We start from the raw sequence: 23,253 nt of genomic DNA, 5'->3' as shown, positions 1-23,253 counted from the left end.
TGAGGAAGCACGCTTCTGATGTTAGAGCTTTTTTTTAGGTTAGAGAATCCCCTCCTTAGGCCCGACAAGACGCCTCCTGAGACGCGGCAAGGTAGGAGTAGGCAAAATGCAACAGGGAATAACAATATTAATGTGCTAATAGTAAACTGCAGGAGCGTCTATAGAAAGGTCCCAGAACTGCTCTCATTAATAAACGATCACAATGCCCATATAGTACTAGGGACAGAAAGTTGGCTGAAACCAGACGTAAACAGTAATGAAATCCTAAACTCAGATTGGAATGTATACCGCAGAGACAGGCTGAACAGTGAAGGAGGAGGCGTGTTTATAGCGATAAGAAGTGCAATAGTATCGAAGGAAATTGACGGAGATCCGAAATGTGAAATGATTTGGGCGAAGGTCGTGGTTAAAGCAGGCTCAGACATGGTAATTGGATGTCTCTATAGGCCCCCTGGCTCAGCAGCTGTTGTGGCTGAGCACCTGAGGGATAATTTGGAAAATATTTCGAGTAGATTTCCCCACCATGTTATAGTTCTGGGTGGAGATTTTAATTCGCCGGATATAGACTGGGAGACACAAACGTTCATAACGGGTGGCAGGGACAAAGAATCCAGTGAAATTTTTTTAAGTGCTTTATCTGAAAACTACCTTGAGCAGTTAAACAGAGAACCGACTCGTGGCGATAACATATTAGACCTTCTGGTGACAAACAGACCCGAACTATTTGAAAAAGTTAACGCAGAACAGGGAATCAGCGATCATAAAGCGGTTACGGCATCGATGATTTCAGCCGTAAATAGGAATATTAAAAAGGGTAGGAAGATTTTTCTGTTTAGAAAAAGTGACAAAAAGCAGATTTCAGAGTACCTGTTGGCTCAACACAAAAGTTTTGTCTCAAGTACATATAGTGTTGAGGATCAGTGGACAAAGTTCAAAACCGTCGTACATTATGCGTTAGATGAGTATGTGCCAAGCAAGATCGTAAGAGATGGAAAAGAGCCACCGTGGTACAACAACCGAGTTAGAAAACTGCTGCGGAAGCAAAGGGGACTTCACAGCAAACATAAACATAGCCAAAGCCTTGCAGACAAACAAAAATTACGCGAAGCGAAATGTAGTGTGAGGAGGGCTATGCGAGAGGCGTTCAATGATTTCGAAAGTAAAGTTCTAAGTACTGACTTGGCAGAAAATCCTAAGAAATTTTGGTCTTATGTCAAAGCGGTAGGTGGAGCAAAACAAAATGTCCAGACACTCTGTGACCAAAATGGTACTGAAACAGAGGATGACAGACTAAAGGCCGAAATACTAAATGTCTTTTTCCAAAGTTGTTTCACAGAGAAAGATTGCACTGTAGTTCCTTCTCTAGATTGTCGCACAAATGACAAAATGGTAGACATCGAAATAGAAGACAGAGGGATAGAGAAACAATTAAAATCGCTCAAAAGAGGAAAGGCCTCTGGACCTGATGGGATACCAGTTCAATTTTACACAGAGTACGCGAAGGAACTTGCCCCCCTTCTTGCAGCGGTGTACCGTAGGTCTCTAGAAGAGCGTAGCGTTCCAAAGGATTGGAAAAGAGCACAGGTCATCCCCGTTTTCAAGAAGGGACGTCGAACAGATGTGCAGAACTATAGACCTATATCTCTAACGGCGATCAGTTGTAGAATTTTGGAACACGTATTGTGTTCGAGCATAATGACTTTCCTGGAGACTAGAAATCTACTCTGTAGGAATCAGCATGGGTTTCGAAAAAGACGGTCATGTGAAACCCAGCTCGCGCTATTCGTCCACGAGACTCACAGGGCCATAGACACGGGTTCACAGGTAGATGCCGTGTTTCTTGACTTCCGCAAGGCGTTCGATACAGTTCCCCACAGTCGTTCAATGAACAAAGTAAGAGCATATGGACTATCAGACCAATTGTGTGATTGGATTGAAGAGTTCCTAGATAACAGGACGCAGCATGTTATTCTCAATGGAGAGAAGTCTTCCGAAGTAAGAGTGATTTCAGGTGTGCCGCAGGGGAGTGTCATAGGACCGTTGCTATTCACAATATACATAAATGACCTGGTGGATGGCATCGGAAGTTCACTGAGGCTTTTTGCAGATGATGCTGTGGTGTATCGAGAGGTTGTAACAATGGAAAATTGTACTGAAATGCAGGAGGATCTGCAGCGAATTGACGCATGGTGCAGGGAATGGCAATTGAATCTCAATGTAGACAAGTGTAATGTGCTGCGAATACAAAGAAAGATAGATCTTTTATCATTTAGCTACAAAATAGCAGGTCAGCAACTGGAAGCAGTTAATACCATAAATTATCTGGGAGTACGCATTAGGAGTGATTTAAAATGGAATGATCATATAAAGTTGATTGTCGGTAAAGCAGATGCCAGACTGAGATTCATTGGAAGAATCCTAAGGAAATGCAATCCGAAAACAAAGGAAGTAGGTTACAGTACGCTTGTTCGCCCACTGCTTGAATACTGCTCAGCAGTGTGGGATCCGTACCAGATAGGGTTGATACAAGACATAGAGAAGATCCAACGGAGAGCAGCGCGCTTCGTTACAGGATCATTTAGTAATCGCGAAAGCGTTACGGTGATGATAGATAAACTCCAGTGGAAGACTCTGCAGGAGAGACGCTCAGTAGCTCGGTATGGGCTTTTGTCAAAGTTTCGAGAACATACCTTCACCGAAGAGTCAAGCAGTATATTGCTCCCTCCTACGTATATCTCGCGAAGAGACCATGAGGATAAAATCAGAGAGATTAGAGCCCACACAGAGGCATACCGACAGTCCTTCTTTCCACGAACAATACGAGACTGGAATAGAAGGGAGAACCGATAGAGGTACTGAAGGTACCCTCCGCCACACACCGTCAGGTGGCTTGCGTAGTATGGATGTAGATGTAGATGTAGAGCTAAGTACTGCGAGTCTTTTGCCCTTTTGGGCGTTCTGCGTCAATGTTGGACCATGCCTCTTTAGGCAGTTCGTAGTTTTAGTGCGTTGCGAAGAAGGCGTGGTTATCCACGCCGAAATCTAGGTCAACATCCGGTTTCTATTTGCAGTCGAGGCGGATTCTTTATAATCATTGCCCCTACTACCTTTCTTGAATATTGGTGTGACCTGTGCAACTTTCCAGTCTTTGGGTACGGATCTTTCGTCGAGCGAACGGTTGTATATGATTGTTAAGTACGGAGCTAATGCATCAGTATATCCGAAAGAAACCTAATTTGTATACAGTCTAGACCAGAAGACTTGCTTTTATTAAGTGATTTAAGTTGCTTCACTACTCCGAGGATATTTACTTCTACACAGTGTGCATGTCGCTCAGAAGATTTGTCAGCACTGGAAGTTGCCTGCCAAATGGGCGTTATTAAAATATGATACCACTATCGTGAGACACAAAATATTGAAAGTTATTCTCGCAGTGGTCGCCCGTGGTCAACACCAGTACCTGATAACCACTGCCTGCAAGTTAAGGGTTGTAGAGAGCCCTAGGAGCCTGCAGCAGAACAGTGTGCTCTACTTTTGGATGTAACTGTGTGGGCTGTGTCTTTCCAGAAAGTATGCAACCGTCTCCTCGCGTTCTAATTGGTTCTGGGCGTCAGTTACGAATGACAATATAGATACCCCAGCACCGTGATGCTTGAAGAAGGCAGGCAAGGGAACCGCGAGAATGGAACCTGGACGAATGGCGTCAGGCTTCTCTTCATTGACGAGTGTCGGATTTATCTTATGCTTGATGACCATAGTAGTAGAGTGATGGGCAGCCAGGTACCAACTGATTTCTCAAGCACGCAAGCCATGGGTTAAGCGCAGTGGTTAGCCATATTTTGAGGTATTATCGTGTGCAGATGTCGGACGCCTCTCGCAGCTCTCGAGGGTTGTTTTCGAGCTATGCAGTACTAGGACACGATACTTTAACAAATTGTCCATCCATACAACTTGGCGAGAGGTTCGTCATTATTCAGGTGTTCTATGGAGCGCATGCAACAGCATCCACTACATAATACGTTCCAAAACGCCGCGCATAAAAACGGGATTTTTCCGAGGGTAGCCCTTGGGCTAGGGACCATTTGTGTACCCGACGGAAGGATCGTCTTAGTGTTACTGTCCTACAGTACAAGGTCAAAGTTGGAATATTACGCATTTCCTGGATCTTTTTGCATTATATGTGGTCTGTGGTGCGCCTTAAGGGGCTTATGGTTCAAATGGCTCTGAGCACTATGGGACTTAACTTCTGAGGTCATCAGTCCCCTAGAACTTAGAACTACTTAAACCTAACTAACCTAAGGACATCACACACATCCATGCCCGAGGCAGGATTCGAACTTGCGACCGTAGCAGTCTCGCGGTTCCAGACTGAAGCGCCTAGAACCTCTCGGCCACCCCGGCCGGCTAAGGGGCTTATGTAGGCACCATTCAATTTATGGACGGTTCCTGAGAAAACCAGAAAAACATTGTTTCTGAGTACCAAAACCGAGCCGCGAATTCCAAGACAGATATGCACAGCAAATAATTTTTACTGGGTTCCTAAGACCCCGATCTCGAATAATCTTGAAAAGTTTCTTGATATCGTTATCCGTTTCAGAGATACAGAGACTCAAAGCTCCTCTGCTTATACACGTAAAAATACGCACGTAAAATCCGTCCTGAGGCGAAAACATAGTTTATAAAGAGACGTAGCACGAAGAAATATGCGGTAAAGGGTCTCCCTTATTATCAGAAGGATTCTGGGAACACCACGTTGTTATAGTACTGAAACACATGCGACGTTTTTGTGCACATAACATCTGGTCCGAGGTGTAGAATTATATAGTTTTGGGTTATTTCAATTTCACATCAGTAAACAATCAAAATTTTACTGACCCGTCAACTTCTTTTCATATGAAAGACTTGCCTTGCTGTAGCAGGGAAAGGATGGGACCCAGCAGAAAAATGCCCCTATCGAAGCGCAAAAAAGGCGAATATGTTCCTGTTTCTTAAAAGACTCTGACTGAAACGTGAGTTACCAGCTACCTCATTCTACCTTCCTCAGCATGCTTAAAATCAACCAAAACTTTTGAAATGCGCACATATTCACTGAGAGGAGAGAGAGTTACAATGGGAAAGAGACGAAAAAGCAGTAAATATTTGAAGATAGCAGACAATGGTTATAGTACAGAAAGTGTGAAGAGGACAATGGCAGTGAGGGGGGAAGAGAGGAATACAGTGGCAGTCTAACACAGTTGACATCGACACAACAGTGCTAGAAAGAGAATGAAGGAGACAGTGCCAGTGAGAGAGGAACAAAGAGAAGGAGAACGTGGAAGTGGGTGAGAGCCAGCGGTAATGATAGACAGACTCTTTGACACTGACAACGAGGAAGACAGAGATAGTCGCAGTGACAAGAGACAGCAGTAATGGGAAAGAACGAATAAGACTATAGTGGCAGGAGAGAGCAAGGATACAGCGTCAGGGAGAGGAGACAGTAGTAGTAGGACAGAATGAAGGAGACTCGGCTGTGAGGCCGGACACATAGTTGTTAGAGGGGCACAAAGAGATAACGACAATGGGTTCGGCTGAGAGAGTGAGTGAGAACTGGCACGTGGGAGCGGACAGGTATGAGCAACTTACAGCGATAGGCAGATGGGTGTGAGCGAGTTAGAGTTAGGGGAACTGGTGGGAGAGACATCTGAGTTGTGTGTTTCTATGTCCACCTGCCTAAATTTTTGGGAATATCTTTAAAGGAGCTGAGGAAGATACAACGGGGCACTGGTACTCCACTTTTCAATTGGAGTTTTATAGTAACCAGCAGCTTATTCGCCTTTTTTTGCTCTGATAGGAACATATTTTTACTGGGTGTTTTACATGCAAGAGTTTGTCTCCTGTGCACATCGTTTTCAATCCTGGCTGCAGAATTATAACACCCATTTTGATGCAACTTCCTGCTTAGCTTTTCCACCTCTGGTGAATAATATGGAAAAGGATGTGGCAGACAACAATGCAATGAAGAACAAGGATTAACTTCATTATTACGATAAAATGTGGACCGATGAATGATTGGACGAAATGAGAAAAACCAGATCACAATAAATACCAATGCTCGCAGATAAAGAAAAACCAAAAAGCAACAAGAAGTGACAGTGTTAACAGCAAACTGATAAAATACTATTCGGTAGGATTTAAAACAGGGTTCCTTAGATTTCTATATCTCTGGTGCATAAGGAAGGCAATACCAAAATAGTAGAAGATAATACTCATGAAACAAATATTCAAGAATGGCGAGAGTTCAAATCCCGAAAATTATAGAGAGATAGAGTATAAAATATATGCTAGAATAACAATTGAAACACTGAAGGCCAGACTGGAGTGCATTCAACCGAAGGAACAAAATGGATTCAGAAAACAAACATGTTATACAGAGACTACATTTCTACTTCAACGAATTGTAGAACAACACAATGACTATAAGAAACACACATCCTTTTCATAGATTAAACGAGGGTTGACCAGAAAGTAATGCACCGCATTTTTTTCTCAGCCGAAAACAATGCTAACAATGCTACAATGCTGCGAAACGTTACATATGCATTACTTGAAGTCTCCTGAGTGAGCGCGCCAAGTTTCCGTCACTTCCGACAGATAGCGTAGCTGCAGAACGGTTTCAAAATGGCGTCTGTAAGTGATGTACGTTACAAGCAACGTGCGGTCATTGAATTTCTCACTGCAGAGAAAGAAACTGTGGGGAATATTCACAAACGCTTGTGCAAAGTCTGTTGTCGACAGAAGTACAGTTAGCTGCTGGGCACGGAGGGTGAGATCATCAGAAGGCAACTCGGCGGAGCTCCACGATTTGCAGCGGTCGAGAAGACCATCCGCAGCTGTCAGACCTGACATGTTGCAGCGAGCTGACCTTGTCATTCGCGAGGACAGGCGCATTATGTCTCGGCACTTGGCGCTCCATCTGTCAGTCAGCAAAGGAAATTTACACAGTGAAGCACTGGCTCCGCGGCAAGGACTGGTACCGACACGGTATACACGCCCTTGTTTCGTACTGGAGGAAAGCCTTAGAATGGGATGGAGATTACGTGGAAAAATAGCGTGTGTGGATAAAACACCGTTCTTTTATGTGTGTAATTCTCACTGTGTTCAATAAAGAATTGTTGAAGAAAAAAATGCGGTGCATTACTTTCTGGGTAACCATAGTAAGATATTTGACAATAAACTAATGAGACTGATTTTCTTTGCAAGATGTAGCAACCCTGCAGCCTTGCCTAGGCACAAAGGCTCTGAGCACAATGGGACTTAACAGCTATGGTCATCAGTCCCCTAGAACTTAGAACTACTTAAACCTAACTAACCTAAGGACAGCACACAACACCCAGCCATCACGAGGCAGAGAAAATCCCTGACCCCGCCGGGAATCGAACCCGGGAACCCGGGCGTGGGAAGCGAGAACGCTACCGCACGACCACGAGATGCGGGCGCCTAGGCATAATATCTTTGACCTTGGTCTATAAGCTGCTTCTAGTCCAAGCGGCACATCGATGCAACTGCTCAGTCATGAGTTGTGCTGTAATAAGTTTACACATGTTTGTGTCTCTCATCACGGAAATTAAACTGCATAACATTGCGCATTGGTATGTCATTTCTTTTAGCGTTAAATTGGGTGAAAACGCGATGACAACTTACGGTAAGCTTCAGAAGGCTTTTGGAGAGGAGGTTATGTCAAGAACTCAAGTTTTTTGTTGGCATAAAATGTTTAGTGAAGGCAGAACGAATGTTGAAGATGAAGACGACAGTGGACGAACATCAACCTCACGGATGGATGCCAACTTGGCCAGGGTATGTGAACTCGTACGATCTGATCGAAGATTATCTGTGAAAATGATTGCAGAGGAAAGACTTTGTAAAAGAGTTCTTTGTGTCCGTGCCAACATTGCTGATAATTGGATTCTGCATCACGATAATGCGCCATCCTATACTGCTCTGTCAGTACAGCAATTTTTAGCCTCAAAACAAATTTCAGTACTACCACAGCCACCTTATTACCAGATATCGCTCCGTGCGACTTTTTTCTATTTCCAAGAGTCAAAATGGCGGTCAAGAGACGCCATTTTCAAACAACACAAGATGTGCAAAAAGTTGTGACGAGGTTCTTGGAGGATATTACAGAAGATGAGTTCCAGAAATGTTACTATCAATGGCAGAAGCACTGGAAAAAGTGTGTGGAATCAGAAGGGAACTACTTTGAAGGAGACAACACTAAACTTGACTAAAGCGGTAAGCAACGTTTGTTTTCACATCAGTCTCAGTACTTTATTGTCGCACCTCGTATAATGGCCTTCAGTAAAGTAAATAGACAATTATTATGGAGGATTTTAAGTAGAAAAGGCTTGTCAGTAAATTTTATACAGGTAATCCAGAACATACCTGATAATACAAGAATCAATGGAATTGGGGATTACGAGAAAAAAACAGAGAATAGTAACTTATGAGTTCGGTAGTGTTGCAGCCTTCCCCCATTGCTTTTTAAACTACAGAATTAAACATACGATTTTAACCAACAATATTACATAATGACGATGCTATTTGCAGATGATCAAGTTTTAATCTTGAATAGTGAAGGCGGACTACGCAGAGCTGTCCATGGACTACACAAAATATCAATATGAATACAAAAAACTAAAGCGAGAAATGCGCACGCCCTATCTTGAGGCGCGCGCGTGCGATACCAGTAACAGCCGCTTTGTGATCAAGTCCCGTTGCTGGGTAAATGGTAGACGCGCTTCCGCAAAGAGGCAGCGATGTGGCGCAGAACGACGATACATGGGCGTGCGCAGCATACGTTAGGAAAAACTGCTTATTGTAGGGACAATGTGCTGTTCGGGGTTCGCTATTGCTGCAGTCATACTTACCTTCCCAGTGGGCTTATCATGGGGGCACAAGCGGCGGCCTGGTCTGAGGACTGCTGGTGCTGAGACTCCTATCTGAATTCGAGCCAATATCAGTCAGCCATTTGACGGGTGGAACCTGGCCTGGAATTTCTTCTCATCTAAAACCTTTTGGAATCTTTATGGCGAGCACCCAGCTCCATCATTGGGCAGCTACAGGGTGTTTCAAAAATGACCGGTATATTTGAAACGGCAATAAAAACTAAACGAGCAGCGATAGAAATACACCGTTTGTTGCAATATGTTTGGGACAACAGTACATTTTCAGGCGGACAAACTTTCGAAATTACAGTAGTTACAATTTTCAACAACAGATGGCGCTGCAAGTGATGTGAAAGATATAGAAGACAACGCAGTCTGTGGGTGCGCCATTCTGTACGTCGTCTTTCTGCTGTAAGCGTGTGCTGTTCACAACATGCAAGTGTGCTGTGGACAACATGGTTTATTCCTTAGAACAGAGGATTTTTCTGGTGTTGGAATTCCACCGCCTAGAACACAGTGTTGTTGCAACAAGACGAAGTTTTCAACGGAGGTTTAATGTAACCAAAGGACCGAAAAGCGATACAATAAAGGATCTGTTTGAAAAATTTCAACGGACTGGGAACGTGACGGATGAACGTGCTGGAAAGGTAGGGCGACCGCGTACGGCAACCACAGAGGGCAACGCGCAGCTAGTGCAGCAGGTGATCCAACAGTGGCCTCGGGTTTCGGTTCGCCGTGTTGCAGCTGCGGTCCAAATGACGCCAACGTCCACGTATCGTCTCATGCGCCAGAGTTTACACCTCTATCCATACAAAATTCAAACGCGGCAACCCCTCAGCGCCGCTACCATTGCTGCACGAGAGACATTCGCTAACGATATAGTGCACAGGATTGATGACGGCGATATGCATGTGGGCAGCATTTGGTTTACTGACGAAGCTTATTTTTACCTGGACAGCTTCGTCAATAAACAGAACTGGCGCATATGGGGAACCGAAAAGCCCCATGTTGCAGTCCCATCGTCCCTGCATCCTCAAAAAGTACTGGTCTGGGCCGCCATTTCTTCCAAAGGAATCATTGGCCCATTTTTCAGATCCGAAACGATTACTGCATCACGCTATCTGGACATTCTTCGTGAATTTGTGGCGGTACAAACTGCCTTAGACGACACTGCGAACACCTCGTGGTTTATGCAAGATGGTGCCCGGCCACATCGCACAGCCGACGTCTTTAATTTCCTGAATGAATATTTCGATGATCGTGTGATTGCTTTGGGCTATCCGAAACATACAGGAGGCGGCGTGGATTGGCCTCCCTATTCGCCAGACATGAACCCCTGTGACTTCCTTCTGTGGGGACACTTGAAAGACCAGGTGTACCGCCAGAATCCAGAAACAATTGAACAGCTGAAGCAGTACATCTCATCTGCATGTGAAGCCATTCCGTCAGACACGTTGTCAAAGGTTTCGGGTAATTTCATTCAGAGACTACGCCATATTATTGCTACGCATGGTGGATATGTGGAAAATATCGTACTATAGAGTTTCCCAGACCGCAGCGCCATCTGTTGTTGATAATTGTAACTACTGTAATTTCGAAAGTTTGTCTGCCTGAAAATATACTGTTGTCCCAAGCATATTGCAACAAACGGTGTATTTCTATCGCTGCTCGTTTAGTTTTTATTGCCGTTTCAAATATACCGGTCATTTTTGAAACACCCTATATTTGAACTTGTTAAACAGGTGTCCCGATCCGCTGTCATCCTGGACATGTGGCACCTTGCAAGAGTGTTTTCTGTGGCGTGCATACAGGCAGTATCTCGTCTCTGGAAAAGCGGGCTTCAACCGTGAAACGTAGGTACGCATGTAAGTGAGGATCGACTTGAAGACGCTGCAAGAACCATTGGCTGAAAACGACATGAGGTCTGAAGGCAGCAGGAGTCAAAGCATCCACTTTCTGTGGATCGTAAGAGTGTAGCCGCAATTCCCGCACCATTCGCCAAGCAGCATTCGGAAAAATTAATTTAACGTGCAACTGATCCATTATTTATTGGAGGCGTGCTATTCACTTGAGCAAGCACTGCATTTTCTAAGTCGGGGGACCATGTAGTTTGTCGTCCTCCTCTGTCGTTGTTCTGTGATACCACTTACTCTGCCCTGTCTCACTTAATTGTTGGAACACTCTTGGGAACAATGTGTGATCTACTCTACAGACTTTCCGCTTCTCTTCTGCTTTCATTTGCCTGCTCATATACGAAAATCCTATCTACAGGTTCCGTCATTGGGTACAACTACTTCTGGTTAGGGTCGATCGGCGTCAGTACATCTACTTGTAAACACAGACACTGTACGCCAGGACTGCTGATGTCAGTATATAGTACACCATCAATCTCTACATCTAAGTGCTTACTGGTTTTCCCTACCGTGCAATCTTAGCAACAACATTACTGGTACATACAAGACCAGGCACGTTAAGTGGGACCGATGACCTCAGCAGTTTGGTCCCTTAGGAATTCACAGACACATTAACGTGACCACCGCCTACGTTCGGTATCAGCGTGCAACAACCACTCACAGACGGCAGATGGCAGCATTAGCTGTGAAGAGTGTACAAAGTTTGTCGGGGGGACGCGGAAAATAGTGCAGTCGTTGTTGTAATACAGAAACGGAATGGTGTATCTGACGAGCAAGAGAGCACGATCACTGGCTTTCGGTCAAATGGGCAAGCATACCCGAAACGGCCAAGTTTCTAAACTGTTCGCGTGCTGCCATGGATAATGTATCCCGTGCATGGCAAAATGGCGCTGAGGCAAATGTGTCGCACCACGACAGCTGCGCATATGTGTATGGTCGAATAGACCTGCAACTGTTGAGTAACTGAACGCCCAGATGAATCAAGTGGCTACCAACTGTGTCTCACCTACGACCGTTCTGCGAACTTTGCTATATACGGGCCTCTGCAGCAGGCATCTGGCTCGTGCATCTGTTCTGTCTGTTGTTCATTGGCGACGAAGGCTGGAATATCGCAACTGAAATTCCAGTGAGGGGCGACAGGTGACCTTTCCAGGTGAATCACGTTTCATGCTCCATCGGACAGATGGCTGTTGGCGTGTACGGAGTGAGACGTCTGAAAGCAAACTGTCGTCGGCCGGAGGAAGGATCGTTAGGGTCTGGGGAATGTTTCGAGGTATTCCATGGTCGATCTCGTCATTGTGGAAAGCTCAACAGTATTCATCTATCCTTGGGGACCACACCGTCAGGGGCATCAGAACGATTTTCGCTTCGCCTAGATCGTTTCCGGACCAGGGCTCCTTACTTCAAATTGATACGTTTACCCTTCCCATCATCCCATATTCCGCAAGGTAAAAGATTCATCGGAAAACAATGCATGACTCAAGAAGAAGAAAAGAAGGTTAGTCATTCACGATAATAATACTCCAGCTCACAGAGCCCAGGTCGTGAACACCTGCATACGGGAGGCAAGAATCGACTGAATGGGAGGAAGACTGCAGATACAGTGGGGCCAGAGGACTGTAGAGAAGTGAAGTCACCTGTCGAAGGCGATGCGGTAGAGGCGAGCGAGGCGCGCCTCCAGCTCCCGCAAAGTGGGCGGCGGCCGGCCCGGGGGCTGCTTGACCACGGTGAGCAGCCAGTAGCGCTGCTCCGCCGTCCAGCCGGGGTCGGGCTTCGTGGGCGCCGGCGGCGGAGGCGGCGGGGGCGGCGGCGCAGAGCTGGAGGGGCCGCCCGGCGCCAGCGTCGGGGTAGGGCGGATGCTCGTCGCTGGCTGATCACATCACAAGCGTTTCAACACTTTCTTCATTCCACCTCATCAGGGCGTTCATGCCCTCTCTTTACATCACAGTAAGGTTTTACAGAAATCGTACCTTTTACGTCTTAGTTACTAAAGAAATGACAATAACAATTGTTTCCATACACATAATAAAAATGAATGTATATATTCGCGTATATTATTGTGTGTATGTTCCACATTTCCTCCTAAACAATGAACAGATTTCAACCGCTCTTGGTATACGTGTCGTTTGTTGACTGGAAAGAATCGCTGTTGGCGTAAGAACCATCTACTTATCAAAGAGCCGTGGGTGAGGGTGAAAAAGCAGTGTAGCCGACTACTCTGTCTCAGTAACTGCCGATGAGCCCGCCCGGCTAGCCGCACTGTCTAACGCGGTGCTTCCCGAGTGGGAAGGCATGCCAGTCCCCGGCACGAATCCGCCTGGCGGATTAGTGTCGAGGGCCAGTGTGCCGGCCAGCCTGTGGATGGTTTTTAATGCGGTTTTCCATCTGCCTCGGGGAATGCGGGCTAGTTCCTCATATTCTGCCTCAGTTACATTTTGTCGGCGATTGCTGCACTGTCTCCACGTATGCATACACCATAATTACTCTCCCATGCAGACTTTGGGGTTACCCTTGTCTGGTATGAGACATTCACGGGGGGGGGGGGGGGGGGTCCACTAGGGGCCGAACGGCACAATAACTCTGGTTTCGGTGTGGGGCGGCGGTGGTGTGAGTGGACTGCTGTGCCTGTTATGAGGGCTGCTGCGGGGACGAAGCCTCTCCATCGTTTCTAGGTCCCCGTTCAACACACACTACACAACTACCACATAAAGCATGACCTTTTAATTTATTACATCTTTACTATTAACTGTATTCATGACGCATGAATGTACCAACAGAAGAATATGATTGTACGACATATAACTCAGTAGATACCATATCATGAATATTGAAATGCGTGAAAATGAAGCAGCAGCGAGTAATGCCATACAGATATAGGTGAAATGTGTGTCCAAATACGTGTGAAATATGGTAAGTGTATGTTAAATATAGTTGACATGTGCATATGCGGGCAAAGCCATGGACAAAAAGTTCATCCTAAATCTCTGGAACAGTTTCAACCAAATTCGATACACATATTAGTTACATGACTAAGAACCACCAGCCTTTCATTGAGGTGAGGGTAGGAGGAGATGGGCAGACAGAGAAGGGGAAGGAGAAGATAGAGAGAGGAGATGAGGGAATGGACAGAGAGGAGGAGATGGAGAGAGACAGAGAAAGAGAGAGAGAGAGATGTATGACGAGGAGATGGGCAGAGAATGAAAAGAGAACGAGAGGCATAGAGAGAGGAGGCAGGAGGAGATGAACATCGAGATTGGGAGAACATGGACAGTGTGAGGACGGGAAGGAGGAGGAGATGGACGTAGAGAGGAGTGAGGAGGAAGTACAAGGGAGGGAGGAGCAACAGATGGACAATGAGGAAGGACCAGACGGACGGAGGGGGAGGAGCAGATGGACAGAGATGGGGGGGGGCGGGGGGTGAGGAGTAGATAAAGAGGGAGAAGGAGGAGGTGGACTATAGAAGATCAGAATTAATACATACCCACGCAAAACCGGGTATTCAGCGAAAAATGAATAAAAATAAAATGGTGTTAATAGAATTAGAGTGATATGAATGTAACTAATTGCAATCTCTATAACAGGTAATACTGCTGCTGCTAATCAAAATACAGGCTGTTTAACTACTATACAGAGTGACGAACGAAGGAGTCCCTGAGTTCAAAATTAAGTATCTCCAAAACTGAATTCGATGTACGAGTTCAACGAAAGATACTTTTATTGCGAAAGCTGTAAAAATTTTATACAAAGCTATACAGAAGTTCCGGGATAGTTCGAAAAGCTGCTAACAGATGGCGCTGTTCGCTGTGCAGCTCATACAGCATCAGCGTGCATAATTAAACTCGTCCTCTGCAAGCAGTCTTTGCAGTCATATCACAACCTTTTCGAAATGTCCACCACCGGCAGTACGGAGGTGGCGCAAAAGATCAGTCAAATTTGCCATGACATCCTGTAGTGTCTCAACGGAAACGGATTCAAATACCATACAGCTCGCCCATACAAGTTCGTGCAGCGTGGTGTCCCACGAAAGTAGTCACAAGGAGTCACATCAGGTGAATGTGGTGGCAACCCTGCGTCAGTAAATTTGCAGTAATTCACCGCATTAACTCTATTCCCAAAGTATTCATCAAGAAAGGGAAACCCCTGTTCGGTGTGATGTGGTCTGGCCCCATCTTCCACGAAACACTCGGTGACTGGTCGATTCTCCAATGATAGCTATGTGGCGACGAATTGTTCTAAAATTGCAACGTAACGTTCACTAATGATCGTTTCGCGCATGAAAAAAGAACCAATAATCCCTCTGTTGCATACCACTGCCCAAACAGTAACTGTTGGATAATACAGTGGTTTGGCTGCAACCAAATGGAGATTATCGGAACCCCAAAATCGCCAGTGTTGTTTATTCACGACTCCTTTCAGGTGCAAGGATGCTTCATCTCTGAACGAGATGCAGCCAACATCAAATCTTTCATTATCAATCATTGTGACAATCTGGTTCACAAAGTCAGCCCTCTGTCGCACAGCTTCTCAGGTATGGCCTAGTGGTTTTGAATTTTTAATGAAGACAGGTGTAGGCTCTGGTTCAGTTTTTTATGCGCGATATAACGCTTAAAATCAATCTCTGCTGCAATACTTCGGATGGATTTCCTTGGATTTTGCTGAATCCCATTCACGGTGGCGACTTATTCGGGAGTAACTACCGTCTGCATGGGGCCGATATTTCCCGCTAGAATCTTTGGAATTTGGCGAGGCTTGCGCATGGTTTTTGCATCCGATACTTTTGAAACATTAATACGTGTTTCAAAACTGTGCCTTGTTGCCGTAGGACTGAGTTCTAGCCTGTGGTATTCGAGTACCATAAATACATATTGTTCAACGAAATGCATGATTTCAACCTCTTCCTTCGGTACGCTAGCCTCCTTTCACGTTTCAACGGAAACACTGATCGCTCTGAGCTGCGGCGCATTATTTACAGTCACAACGTACTGCTATTTCTGCGTCATCTAGTAGCATAATTTCGAACTATTTCCAAACTTCAGTATAACCTGTGCAAAAAATTCTTACAGTTTTCGCAATAAACGTACCGTTTGTGTCCTCGTCTATCGATCTTAGTTTTCGAGATATTTAATTTTGAAATCAGCGACCCCCTAGAGGACAACAAAACAAGCAAATAGTCCTAACAACCATCGGTCTGTTGTAGAATTTGGAACATGTCTTATGCTCGCGTATTATGACATTTTGACATTTCTGGAGATAGAAAATATCCTCTGTACCACTGCAGGAACAACATGGGTTCTAAAACAACGATCGTGTGAAACACAGCTCGCTCTTTACGTGTATGAGATCCAGAATCTAGTACTTACGTGTTCCTTGACTTCCGGAAGCCTTTCGACAGAGTTCCGCATTGCCATCTAATGAACAAAATACGTGCGTACGGAATATCAGACCAACTGAGAGATTGGACTGAAGAGTTTCTAGCGAACAGAACACAGGCCGTCATTCTGAATGGAGAGAAGTCTACAGACGTGAAGTAACTTCAGGCCCGCCCCAAGGTAGTGTTATAGGACAATTAGTTTTGACGCCGGCCGGAGTGGCCGTGCTGTTCTAGGCGCTACAGTCTGGAACCGGGCGACCGCTGCGGTCGCCCGTTCGAATCCTGCCTCGGGCATGGATGTGTGTGATGTCCTTAGGTTAGTTAGGTTTAATTAGTTCTAAGTTCTAGGCGACTGATGACCTCAGAAGTTAAGTCGCATAGTGCTCAGAGCCATTTGAACCATTTTTGAATTAGTTTTGACAGTATTCATAAATGACGTAGTAGATAACGTCGGAAGTCCCAAGAGGCATTTCGCAGATGATGCTGTTGTATGCAGAGAAATCGCAGCGCTAGAAAACAGCAGCGAAAGGTAGGAAGTGATGCAGAGGGTCAACTCTTGGTGCAGCGAGTGGCAATTGACCCTTAACATAAACAAATGTAACGTATTCCGTATATATAGACAGAAAGAACCTTTACTCTATAATTACACGATTGCAGAACAGTCACTGCAAGCAGTTACTTCCATAAAACATTTACATGTATGCGTACGAAGCAATTGGAAACGGAAAGACCACGTAAAATTATTTGCGGGTAAGGCAGATGCCAGACAGATTCACTGAAAGAAAGGAAATGTAGTCCATCAACAAAGAAAGTATCTTAAAAAACACTCACTTGTTCGACCAATACTTGAATATTGCTCGTCAGTGTGGTATCCGTATCAGACAGGACTGATAGAGCAAGTGGAGAAAATCCAAAGAATAGCATCATGTTGCGTTACAGTTTAGTTTTGTAAGCGCGAAAGCGTCAATGCCGGCGGTGTGGCCGAGCGGTTCTAGGCGCTTCAGTCTGGAACCGCGCGATCGTTACGGTCGCAGGTTCGAATCCTGCCTCGGGCATGAATGTGTGTGATGTCATTAGGTTAGTTAGGTTTAAGTAGTTCCAAGTTCTAGGGGACTTATGACCTCAGATGTAAAGTGCCATAGTGCTCAGAGCCATTTGAACGATTTGAAAGCGTCACTGAGATGCTCAGCTAACTCCAGTGGCAGACGCTGCCAAGAGAATCGTTGTACATCACGTTATGGTTCACGGTTCAAAATACGAGAGGCGTGTTCCTACAACAGTCGACCAATGTATTGCTTCTGTCTATGTATATTTAGCGAAAATAACATGAAGATAAAATCTGACACATTGTGGACCACACGGAGGCTTGTCAGTAACCGTTTTTCCCGCGATCCGTACACATCTGTAATAGGAAAAAGGCGGAGTGACAATGACGCAATAAGTACCCGCTGCCATACGCCATAGGTGGCTTGCAGTGTATAGGTGTAGATCCAGAAACTAGTGATTTCCCGAATACAACTCATTATGACTGAGTTCATGAACACCTTATAATAGAGGCCCTGAAGATCCAAACTGCAGATACACACTTCACGACAAAATAATTGGTCAAGTGAATAACCGCAACTGAGGACACTATTTACAGAATAAAGATTTGCTTCAGTTGCCAGTAATTTCTTGATTTATTCCAAGACCGCTTTCGAAGCATGAAGCTTCATCTTCAGGTGCCACCAAATAATAACGGGAACGTAAATGTGTAGTGGTCGGGCCAATCAGTCATGGGGGTTCACATCCACGTCAAACTAACGCCTGGGAGCGTAGGACCAGCAACCACAGCACCCGCCCGGACAGCACGACATGCCGACCCCGACCGCCACAGGTTTACGTACCCATGTCACCTGAAAGTGAAGCTTTATGCTCCGATATTGCTCGTGGAATAAATTTAAGAATTACTGGCAACTGAAGCGGATTTTTATTCTATAAATACACTTCAGAACAATTACATTACAACAGTTGCTCCACAGGTAGGTTTCAGCACATTTCCTCATTGGTGCCTGTAGATGTTAAAAATACCAAGCGTGTTCCAAATCCTTGACAACCACCCACCATGCGTTCCCAGAATTCATCAACTCTGTCAATAGGGCTGAAATATACCAAAGTTTTTACATATCCACATACAAAAAAATCGAATGGTATAAACTCAGGGAAGCTGGGAGGCGATGGTATTGTCGATGCGTGACTGATACATTTCTTACTGAAAATTTGTGGTACATATTCCGAAACAGCAAAGTGAAAATGTTCTGATGCATCATCATGTAAGTACCACATATGCATTCTTTCACCATAAAGAACGCCATCAAATGCTTTGTAACTTTGGCACAACTGCACTTGTGCATTCGTCATATTAGGGGAAACCTTTGGTTTCCAGACCTATTCGTATTAAGATTATTTGCTTGTTTGATTGTCCTCTACTCGCCCCTTTCGTTTGTACCCATAGAAGGCAAAGACCATATATATATATATATAAACCCCTCAATCGATTACAAGAAAATGTGGCATGGGAACAGCAGGTCTCACAAGTAGCAGAAGTATGGGGCTTATGACCTCCTAATGTTCTTGGAGCCGCTATGTAGTAGTTCTAGACGTGTGGGGTGTCGCATTGTCCTGCTGGAGCTGCCCAAGTCCGTCAGAATGCACAATGAACATGCATGGATGCAGGTGATCAGACTGGATGCATACGTACGTGTCACCTGTCAGAGTCGTATATAGACGCCTCAGGGGTCTCATATCATTCCAACTACACACGTCTCACACCATTACAGAGCCTCCCCTAGTTCGAACAGTCACCTGGTGACATGCAGGGTCCATGGATTCATGTGGTTGTCTCCATACTTGTACACGTCCATCCGCTCGATACAGTTTGAAACGAGACTTGTCCGACTAGGTAACATGGTTCCAGTCATCAACAGTCCAACGTCGGTGTTGACGGCCCTAGGTGAGGCGTAAAGCTTTGTGTCGTGCAGTCGTCAAGAGTACACGAGTGGGGTTCCGGCTCCGAAAGCCCGTAAAGATGATGTTTTATTGAATGGCTTGCACTCTGGCACTTGTTGATGGCCCAGCACTGAAATCTGCAGCAATGAGCGGAAGGGTTGCACTTCTGTCACGTTGAAGGATTCTCCTCAGTCGTCGTTGGTCCCGTTCTTGCGGTATCTTTTTCCGGTCGTATGGGAAAACCCCCACTTCATCGCTACCTCGAAGATGCTGTGTCCCATAGCTCGGGCGCCGACTGTAACCCACGTTCAAACTCACTTACGTCTTTATAACCTGCCATTGCAGCAGCAGTAATCGCTCTAACAATTGCCCCAGACACTTGTTATCCTATATAGGCGCTGCCGACCGCAGCGTCGCATTCTGCCTGTTTACATGTCTCTGCATTTGAATACGCCTTCCTATACCAGCTTCTTTGTCGATTCAGTGTATAAAATTGATTTGGTTTGTGAAGTTTTTCAGAATTGCGACAACATACCGAAAATTTCATTTCTCAGTAGAAATGAACACCACCTTACTGGCGCCCACATGTAAGAGCATTCCTTAACAGGGAGCTACCTCAATGATAGTTTGGGCATAGGAGGTGTATGGATATCGTACTGCAGAGTTGCCATCCAAGGTCACCAAATATCATGGTATATAACAACAGCCCCTCATATTGTTGTTGTTGTTGTGGTCTTCAGTCCTGAGACTGGTTTGATGCAGCTCTCCATGCTACTCTATCCTGTGCAAGCTTCTTCATCTCCCAGTATCTACTGCAACCTACATCCTTCTGAATCTGCTTAGTGTATTCATCTCTTGGTCTCCCCCTACGATTTTTACCCTCCACACTGCCCTCCAATGCTAAATTTGTGATCCCTTGATGCCTCAAAACATGTCCTACCAACCGATCCCTTCTTCTAGTCAAGTTGTGCCACAAACTTCTCTTCTCCCCAATCCTATTCAATACCTCCTCATTAGTTACGTGATCTACCCACCTTATCTTCAGCATTCTTCTGTAGCACCACAATTCGAAAGCTTCTATTCTCTTCTTGTCCAAACTAGTTATCGTCCATGTTTCACTTCCATACATGGCTACACTCCATACAAATACTTTCAGAAATGACTTCCTGACACTTAAATCTATACTCGATGTTAACAAATTCCTCTTCTTGAGAAACGCTTTCTTTGCCATTGCCAGTCTACATTTTATATCCTCTCTACTTCGACCATCATCCGTTATTTTACTCCCTAAATAGCAAAACTCCTTTACTACTTTAAGTGTCTCATTTCCTAATCTAATTCCCTCAGCATCACCCGACTTAATTTGACTACATTCCATTATCCTCGTTTTGCTTTTGTTGATGTTCATCTTATATCCTCCTTTCAAGACACTGTCCATTCCGTTCAACTGCTCTTCCAAGTCCTTTGCTGTATCCGACAGAATTACAATGTCATCGGCGAACCTCAAAGTTTTTACTTCTTCTCCATGAATTTTAATACCTACTCCAAATTTTTCTTTTGTTTCCTTTACTGCTTGCTCAATATACAGATTGAATAACATCGGGGAGAGGCTACAACCCTGTCTTACTCCTTTCCCAACCACTGCTTCCCTTTCATGCCCCTCGACTCTTATAACTGCCATCTGGTTTCTGTACAAACTGTAAATAGCCTTTCGCTCCCTGTATTTTACCCCTGCCACCTTCAGAATTTGAAAGAGAGTATTCCAGTTAACATTGTCAAAAGCTTTCTCTAAGTCTACAAATGCTAGAAACGTAGGTTTGCCTTTTCTTAATCTTTCTTCTAAGATAAGTCGTAAGGTCAGTATTGCCTCACATGTTCCAACATTTCTACGGAATCCAAACTGATCTTCCCCGAGGTCGGCTTCTACCAGTTTTTCCATTCGTCTGTAAAGAATTCGCGTTAGTATTTTGCAGCTGTGACTTATTAAACTGATAGTTCGGTAATTTTCACATCTGTCAACACCTGCTTTCTTTGGGATTGGAATTATTATATTCTTCTTGAAGTCTGAGGGTATTTCGCCTGTCTCATACATCGTGCTCACCAGATGGTAGAGTTTTGTCATGACTGGCTCTCCCGAGGCCATCAGTAGTTCTAATGGAATGTTGTCTACTCCCGGGGCCTTGTTTACACTCAGGTCTTTCAGTGCTCTGTCAAACTCTTCACGCAGTATCTTATCTCCCATTTCGTCTTCATCTACATCCTCTTCCATTTCCATAATATTGTCCTCAAGTACATCGCCCTTGTATAAACCCTCTATATACTCCTTCCACCTTTCTGCCTTCCCTTCTTTGCTTAGAACTGGGTTGCCATCTGAGCTCTTGATATTCATACAAGTGGTTCTCTTCTCTCCAAAGGTCTCTTTAATTTTCCTGTAGGCAGTATCTATCTTACCCCTAGTGAAACAAGCCTCTACATCCTTACATTTGTCCTCTAGCCATCCCTGCTTAGCCATTTTGCACTTCCTGTCGATATCATTTTTGAGACGTCTGTATTCCTTTTTGCCTGCTTCATTTACTGCATTTTTGTATTTTCTCCTTTCATCAATTAAATTCAATATTTCTTCTGTTACCCAAGGATTTCTATTAGCCCTCGTCTTTTTACCTACTTGATCCTCTGCTGCCTTCACTACTTCATCCCTCAGAGCTACCCATTCTTCTTCTACTGTATTTCTTTCCCCCATTCCTGTCAATTGTTCCCTTATGCTCTCCCTGAAACTCTCTACAACCTCTGGTTCTTTCAGTTTATCCAGGTCCCATCTCCTTAAATTCCCACCTTTTTGCAGTTTCTTCAGTTTCAATCTGCAGTTCATAACCTATAGATTGTGGTCAGAATCCACATCTGCCCCAGGAAATGTCTTACAATTTAAAACCTGGTTCCTAAATCTCTGTCTTACCATTATATAATCTATCTGATACCTACTAGTATCTCCAGGATTCTTCCAGGTATACAACCTTCTTTTATTATTATATAACAGTAATGAATGCAGTAACTCTAGATATGCTTGTAAAAGTATGGGCTGTTTTTGTCTATTGTTCGAATGTCTGCATGCATCCATGGAGGGCACATTGAACATCTGTCAAAGGTAAGTGAAAACTGTCGTCTTGAATGTACTTGTAAAAAGTATACCAGTGTTTCATATGCCTTCATCAAAAGATGTAGCACTGTAAAGATTCTTTTGAAATTAAATACCATTTAGTCCCAAATATATATGCATAATGCTGCTGGGGCAAGTTAAGTGAATGATGAAGTAAACTAAGAGACGCACAATAATAAATAATTGCTGTGTCTGAGTACGATGCTGCGCAGCAATTGTCGTTGTCAAGTGTCAGATTATCATGCATAATTTCTGGCTGGAGATATTCGCCGGCACACTTACCGGGCTAACTACTGGCGAGCTGGTAACGACGACGACCACGAGCGTGGGCGTGCTGGTGGGGAAGACGGTGGTGAGCACGGTGGTGGTGCGGAACACGGTGGTGGTGGCGGGTGCGTGGGCGGCGGAGGCGCCAGGCCCCTGTGGGGGCAGCGCGCCGTCGCCGGACCCCGTCCACAGGAAGTCCTCCAGCCGGTAGGCGCGCCGCATCGGCCACTCGCCCTCCTCGCCCTCTGTGAACGAGACCGCTCTGCTCTCACGTCTGCTCCCCTACTCAAGTGGCACACTTTACGACGACGAAGTTGAATTTCTGACATTAGCAGAAATCTGACACTGAAGTAAATTCAATGGTGACACGTGAAAATTTGTGTCAGACTGGTACTCGAGCTCGAATTTCCCACTTTACACGAGCGGTCACCATAACAACTTCGGCTATCTGAGCACACTTCACGTGCAATCCAATTCCCCAACATGTCACACACTACACAACGTAAAATCTGTGGTTTTCATGAGCAATAAAAAGGGCAGAAATGATGTTTATACTGATCTGTGTTCCAATTTTCTGTACAGATTCCGGAACTCTCGCAACCGAGGTGATGCAAAACTTTTTTTGATGTGTGTATA

General features: G+C 44.9%; 1 protein-coding gene across 1 annotated transcript in view; it reads right to left on the bottom strand.

Annotated features, from left to right (window-relative positions):
• The window catches only part of LOC126095508 (uncharacterized), a 346,398-nt gene that overhangs the window by 162,000 nt on the left and 161,145 nt on the right, over positions 1 to 23,253 (bottom strand). Inside the window, exons 2-3 of the mRNA XM_049910294.1 lie at positions 22,633 to 22,862; positions 12,475 to 12,608 (exon numbers count right to left, since the gene is read on the bottom strand). Of these exons, the coding sequence (XP_049766251.1) occupies positions 12,475 to 12,608; positions 22,633 to 22,862 (364 nt within the window). The remainder of the gene's footprint in view (positions 1 to 12,474; positions 12,609 to 22,632; positions 22,863 to 23,253) is intronic.

Source organism: Schistocerca cancellata, chromosome 8 (assembly GCF_023864275.1).
Source record: "Schistocerca cancellata isolate TAMUIC-IGC-003103 chromosome 8, iqSchCanc2.1, whole genome shotgun sequence".
Classification (NCBI taxonomy): domain Eukaryota; kingdom Metazoa; phylum Arthropoda; class Insecta; order Orthoptera; family Acrididae; genus Schistocerca; species Schistocerca cancellata.
Note: the sequence above shows the minus strand (reverse complement) of the source record. Positions and strands in the feature narration are given on the sequence as shown.